Source organism: Citrus clementina, unplaced genomic scaffold (genome assembly GCF_000493195.1).
Source record: "Citrus clementina cultivar Clemenules unplaced genomic scaffold, Citrus_clementina_v1.0 scaffold_9, whole genome shotgun sequence".
Taxonomy (NCBI): Eukaryota; Viridiplantae; Streptophyta; class Magnoliopsida; order Sapindales; family Rutaceae; genus Citrus; species Citrus x clementina.
Genome location: NW_006261964.1, coordinates 10,742,726 through 10,749,753, shown reverse-complemented (window position 1 = coordinate 10,749,753; position 7,028 = coordinate 10,742,726). Strand labels below are relative to the sequence as shown.

At 32.7% G+C, this 7,028-nt stretch overlaps 1 protein-coding gene across 1 annotated transcript; it reads right to left on the bottom strand.

Annotated features, from left to right (window-relative positions):
- Positions 1-3,403: 3,403 nt before the first annotated feature.
- On the bottom strand, positions 3,404-5,394 carry LOC18033522 (trans-resveratrol di-O-methyltransferase). Its single transcript, XM_006420580.2, has 2 exons — positions 4,601-5,394; positions 3,404-3,967 (listed from the first exon to the last, which is right to left on the bottom strand). Exons 1-2 carry the CDS (start codon positions 5,366-5,368, stop codon positions 3,665-3,667), a joined length of 1,071 nt encoding a protein of 356 aa, XP_006420643.1. The 5' UTR covers positions 5,369-5,394; the 3' UTR covers positions 3,404-3,664.
- Positions 5,395-7,028: the final 1,634 nt, after the last annotated feature.

Sequence of the window (7,028 nt, the reverse complement as noted above, 5' to 3'; positions counted from 1 at the left end):
TGAACTTAAGCCACTTAATTTATTCAAGATGTTTCATGTAAGGGGACATTGGCAAGTAACAAGGCAAAGGAAATGCATGTGTGTATTTGATATTAAATTTTCATAATATTCCTGATTTATTTGCATGATTTCATTACTATATGCACTCACACAAATGTATTTATTTATTATAGGAAACAATGGAATCAATGAGATCCACTGTTGTAGATCAAGGCTTGCCAGTGGATGAATGGAAAATATATCGAGAAGTGACAAGAGAAGCAGCACATGGTCGTGTTGTTGGTCAGGGAGCAGGCATCAAAGGCAAGGATGTGTATGGTTCTCCAAGTCAAGGACGTAACAAGCATCAATGTAGTAATTTAGAAGTAAAAGTAAAAGACTTAGAGAAAGGAATCCAGAAGTTGAAAAGAATGATAAAACTTGTTCTTGGAAAGTCTGTACAAGAATCATGTCGTAAGGTATAGATTGTTTATTTCATTTTATTAATAGATTAAGTGAATGAATTTTTCTATGCTTTGAGTTCTCACAAAAAATGATTGGTGACTTGTCATTGCTCTATTAGTTGATGAACTTAAGTAATTATGGACAAGCTTCTAATATAGGTGAATGATGAAATAATTATTAGATTTTTTGAAATGGAGACTATGCATCTATATAAACTTGTTTTTATTACAATATTTTTCTCATTAGTCTCAGCTTCTTGATTATGTTTTATACAAGTTCTTGTTTTGGTAATAATAATGATTAAAATTCCTTCTTTCACCTAGGACATTGTTTTGACGAGAGAAGATGATGATGGGTATGAGGATGATGAAGTTGAGGCAAATGATTCAGCAACTCAAGTTGTTTTAGAGGATGATTGAACATATCTAAGATATGGTGATATCATTTTGTTTATAATTTGGTATTTTTTTCTGTAAAAGATATTATAAAATTGATATTTTTGTAGCATTTTTGAATGATGAATGTGATTTTATAAATTCTTGAAATTAATGAAATTACATTTAGTATATTTCGTATATTATTATTATGTTACATTACTTCCCTAATATAGATATTTCAACAATAAAAATAATAAAATAATAAAATAATGTTATTATATAAAATAATAGGGGTCATTAAACAACAAAATAAGTCTATTTCCGACAGTGTATCTTTTATTTCTTGGAAATGTCTCATTTTCTTGTAGTGTACGGCTAGCTAGTCAATGTCTAGGTTTAGAATGAATCCCATTATTTCAGCAAAATATTTCTTCCATATAACAATCACGTTTCTTAATATATAAATTAAAATAACACCAACATAGTACCAAACTAAAAAAAATCATATGCTTCAAAGACAATAAAATGCACAAATGATACCAAGCGAAGCAAGATAAATGATAATATGTCAAATGAAATTTCTTTATGATGAATTTTTTTTTTTCCTTTCCCAAGTTGAGGTCATGGATATCAGGACATCATTGTCAAATGAAATTTATGCCTTTTTTTGGTGTTGGGGGGGGCGGGGGGCGGGGGGGGGGGGGGCGGTTGGAGAACGTAGCTGTTATTGTCAAATTAAATTTTACGCACCTTTCTTTTCTTTTCGTTTCGTTTTCTCATGGCAATTAATTAGTTTACTCATGTGGAATTACACATCATTGGCGTTGAAATTGACTTTTAGATACCTCCTTCTAACTTTTTTCATTTCAATTATTGATATATTTTTTCAGCTTTCTTTTGAAACTTTCTGAAATCTGAATGTATTGGGAAAAATATTTAATCAAACTGAAGCTCATACTATTTCGTTTTCGGATTGCTCTGAATAAATCGTAGTGTATATATTCTGCAGGTCGCTTGGAATTTAAGATCAAAATGAAATTTATTTGAAATTTCATTAGATATCCTTATCAAAATATTTGGTTACACCAACTCTTTAGTTAAATTTTACGATATTGTATATTTAAATGCCCACAATACAATTTATCATGAAAGAGAAAATAATATTCACACTGAAATATTATGTGATATGCATGGTATGTAACATGTTATTCACAAATATTACGTGAGTTAATTAAACTATGCCATCGTTATGAATATCATATCATTTGAGGTAAAATTTCAAGATGCCTAATACTACTCTTTGTATAATCACACTGCACTTAATGGGGTGAATTACAATAGAGTCTTCGTTATCTTTCAAATTTACAAATGAGCTAGCAGTTAACATAATCAATCAATTACATCTTTCTTTAAGTGTTTTTTTCTTTCCACCATCTCTAGATCCATTGACCATCTTAGATACTAGCTTGCATTACAAGAAAATTAATTCAACTTTTTGAACCTTAAAAGGACCAAATTGACCGTATGGAGGTTTTCCCAGCATCGCTACCTTCAGGTCTCAAGTCTGGTCCAAGTCCACGTGCCAATTGCCACTGTTTATCGACATCTTCCACTGGTTTCTTGACGGCAGCCAAACAATCACAAATAGCTTCGAATTTCTTTTGTATACTGATCTACATTCAAGCAAGCCAACTTTCTTAAGAGGTTCACTAGTGGCAAACTCTTTTTCATTGAAACATAATAACCATGCATGTCTGTGACTCTCAAGATTGGCTGTGATACCATAAAAAAAAAAGTTTCATTGACGAATCGTTGGATGCATAGACAATATGGGGCATAGTGTTTTGCCCAAGATTCTTGGCTTCCACCTAGTTAAATTAAAAGAAACGAATAGAGGTCTAACGGCTAGTGATTAATTCATGGCTTCCATTATTCTTGCTTGTTATGTAAGGTTGATTGTGCTATTTGATCCTCAGTTTTAATTAGCTTCACTTGATTGAGTTGACTTGGATATTATACTGCATGTTAATTGAAGATTTTTGTAATAACATAGTGGAAATGTGATCAAGATAGATAAAACCCTCGCATAAAATAAGGATTTTAATGATAAATTATTAAGCCCGTGACATAATCTTTCTAATAGTAAACCGGAAAACAGAATCCATGCACCCCAAATACAAGTCCAATTATAAATTCTGCTTGAAAAAATTAAAATACTAAATAAAATAATTAAATATCAATTTTGGCTTACATCAAACAATCTTAGCCAATGATGTTTCTGATTGGCTTAGAAGAATCGTGGGGATGTTATACTTTTGAAATATTAATTTTTAATAGTAATATTACTCATTAATTTGAATAGGTTATTTTTGCTTTTTTAATTTTTTTACAAATTATTATTATTTTTTACTTACATTGCAAATATAAATTTTGAATCATTTATCATTAATGTACAACCTAATTGAAGATATCCAAAGTAACAATATAAATTATTTTGCAGTTACTTGTTTTGGGAACACAATAACTTAAGAAAGATCGTAATTTAATTAGTAAAGATAAAACATAAGAGCAGATGCTGGAAACAATATAAAAATGCAATATAACACGGTACACACTAATCCTTTATTCTTAATATATTAAAGGGTGGTCTAGGATATTTAAGTTTCCATACCAAAAGACTATAGCATTTTAATTGAGTGACTCATCCTATATTCAAACCCGTGTGTCACCTCATTTTCTAGTCATTACGAGACATTTCAACTACTACGCATACATCTTGAACGAAACTTTGCTATTCCATCAAGCAGTACAAGAGACTTGCGGGAATACGGTTACTCAATTCTTTATGGATAGACTTCAATGAGGGATCTCATGCCAAATATAGGTGTTATTTTGTAGTGACTGAAACCAGCGTCGGAGAATAGCTTTGCCCATTCACTTTCAGTTCTCTCTTTTCCATTAGCGTTAACGCTCATCAAAATGTCAAACAAGAACTTTGTTTCGGTTAATTCGGGTTCCTCTTCCTCTGCATTGATAACAATATCTATTATTATGACCTTTCCTCTCTTACCATTGCTTGCAATTGCTTCTCTGCGTTTCTTCAGTATCTTCAACCCATCCTCATCACCTAATCCATGAAAAATCAACTGCAACCATGCCAATCACTCATTTAATTAATATCCACTACTTATAGTGCAGTTCTGTTGTTTGATCTGACATTTTAGTTAAAATATACTTTTTCTTTTTAATAAAATCCCAGTTCGTGCGTGTGTCTATCTATCTATCTATGCGCGCGCACATACACAAATCATACTTTTTAGAATGCAGATTGGTTGTTTTAAATATTGTAAAATAATTTTATAGTGTTGTAGATAAAACGCTTTACTACTCCGCCTATAAACACACACACGCACATATAAATACATATACATATAAGTTATGAAAAAATAAGTTTCAATGTTATACAAGCCTTTACCAATATGGTAAACTTCGAATCTACACTCGAAAAAATGAGGGTAACCGCACTAGAGAATGACTACGTAAATGATCATGCTAAAGCCTAAACTTCTAGATTCTGTAAAATCCAAATGTTAAATTAAATTTAGAGTTGTGTAGCATTTTGCTTTTACTTTAAATCTGATTTGGATCATTCAAATCCTGATTTTGTAAGATTCTAACGTCCGGATATGTGTGCTGCACACAGAACAATTGAAATAAATCATCTGGTATTTACGAAAACGGTTAAGAAGTTGTTTTAAATTTTTAAAATTGGATCTTACCTTGAAGAGAAAGGCATCTGCCGGAGGGATAAACTGAAACATGTCACCTGCTATGTATTTCAAGTTGTCGGCCTCAGGCAGGTTAGCAACAACATGCGGGAGGTCGAGTACAGTGCATTTGATGCCAGGGAATGCTTCAGAGATGATTCTGGAAAGCGATCCGTTGCCACCTCCTACGTCAACCAATGAGCCCAACCCTTCAAAGATTTGCTTGCACTCGGCTTTGACAACAAAGCTTGTCAGTATTTCAGTGTCACTGGCCATTGCTTCATTGAACCGCTGGTTTATTCCAGGGTTTTGATTCATAAATTCCCAGAACTTGATTCCATGAACAGTTTCCCACAACGTGAGCTCAGTCCCTTTGAACCAACTACCTAAAGACTGAAATGCAGCGACAAAACATGGGTCAAGAAATACTGAAACAGTTGGTGAAAAACAGTAGGGCTTGTCTTTGATGAGCAGAGTAGAAGCAGCTGTGAGCCCGTATGCTTCTTCTTGTCCATTGACTTTGGTTTTGTTAAAGCAGCCCGAGTGAACTAACAAGCGCATGAGCCTGAATAAACCAGTCGTTTTTGTAGGCTGAATATCAAGTGCCGAGACCAACTCAGAAAGAGTGATGGCCCGTCCGTGGCTGTGAATTATATCCGCTATGCCTAGCTCAATCGCGCACTTGAGTGACATCGAGCTTAAATGATTAAACATGAGCTTATACAGTTGAGCTTGGCCTTGAAACAACTCTTTTGCTCCTAGATCTTGATTCGCATCCATAGATACTGATGATCAATTAAATTAAGCTTGCCTGATTGATCATACACTATAATAGAGAAGCACATTATATATAATCACGCTTGCTCGCAAATGTGGACTAACTTTATGCAAGCATGTTTGACTCCTCATGTGAATATTTGCAAATATGATTTGTTATAATCTAACAAGTTACAATCTAACAACACTGTTAGCATGACTTCGTAATGATGCATGCGCATGAGAAAAGGACAATAAGATATATTTACTGATCAATGATTCAATTATTACAACACCGTGATTGGCAGGGTGTGATGTATATACAGGCACATTTTATATATTCAATGTGCTGGTCTGTTTTTCAAATTTTTAAGGCATTAATTCGAGTCAAAATAATCGCACTCGGAGTACGGAGGTAGAGTTTTCAATTAATTTTATTTTGTTGGCTATTCAAATTTAAATTTGACAAAAGTTAGAGAGTTAAAAGATTAATTTGAAATCATTTATCTCCTTATCTTTTAAAAAATAAAATTCGAAGAGGTGCAGAGATTTTTCACATTAATATTTTACAATTTATTCATCGGTTGGCTGACAATACCAATATATATAAAAAAAAGATAGTATAAAAAATAGTACGCCATCACTGAAAAAAAAAAATCATTACAAGAAAAGAATTCACCACAACACAAGAATTTTTTTAATTTTTTATGCTTTTGTATTAAATTTTGTGCTATTTTAAATACATGCAGCATTATTCATTCACTAAACGCATATAAAATTTCTAAATTAACCATCTTTATTAAAAATTATCTCTAGATTCTTTCTCCTGCCAACACTTAGCCAGCACTATTCTTATTGCTAACTATAGTGTATCTTTTGATAGCTTCAAAAAGATAAGAAATGATAAGAAATTTATAGCTTTGAGGCGCCCCATAAACAAACACACACGGGCATTAATAAGGTTTAAAGCAGACAATATTTTGTCAGGTATGAGCGAGGTCATGACATTATGGTATCAGAGCGATTCTGCGTGTCCTCTTGAGCGATAGTGGGGAAAATCTCAGCAAAGACGCTGACTCCCTAAGGGGGTGTATATAACACCCTAGGCGAATCCCATATTGGCAAAACATGGGAGAGATGTTGAGTTCATAAGGGGTGATCCACACCTTATTAATAATCTATTTATGGTTGATTTAATTGGTCAATGCATCGACACCTAAGCAGAGATGGACATAGTTTTTAAATCTCAGCCATTAGAGACACTGAGACTATATGCACATGCAGATTTTATTTATAGATTAAATCCAGATGACTTTTGATCAAAATAAAATTTTGAAAGATACTTCCATTATTGTGGCAATAATTGCATTTATGAGTTGTTGAGTGCTTCAATAAACTTTAAAACCCAACCTTAAATGCACCCACTTGAGGCTCATGCATCTTGATCAGAAAAAGCAAATGAATATACGACATGGTAGAATATGAATATCGCAATTTTCTTTTCTATTTTTTCGCTTTTTATTTTTAAAGAGTTGTAAAGATGCCACTGCCATTATGAATCACATTTCAGATGCAGCAAGTGATAAGTGTTCAGAAAAAAAAAAAAAAAAAAAGTCAAAGGCCAAAACTGATAATGTCATTATTACCTTTTCCTTAGAGCATTGTTTCTAAAACTTGCTTGCTT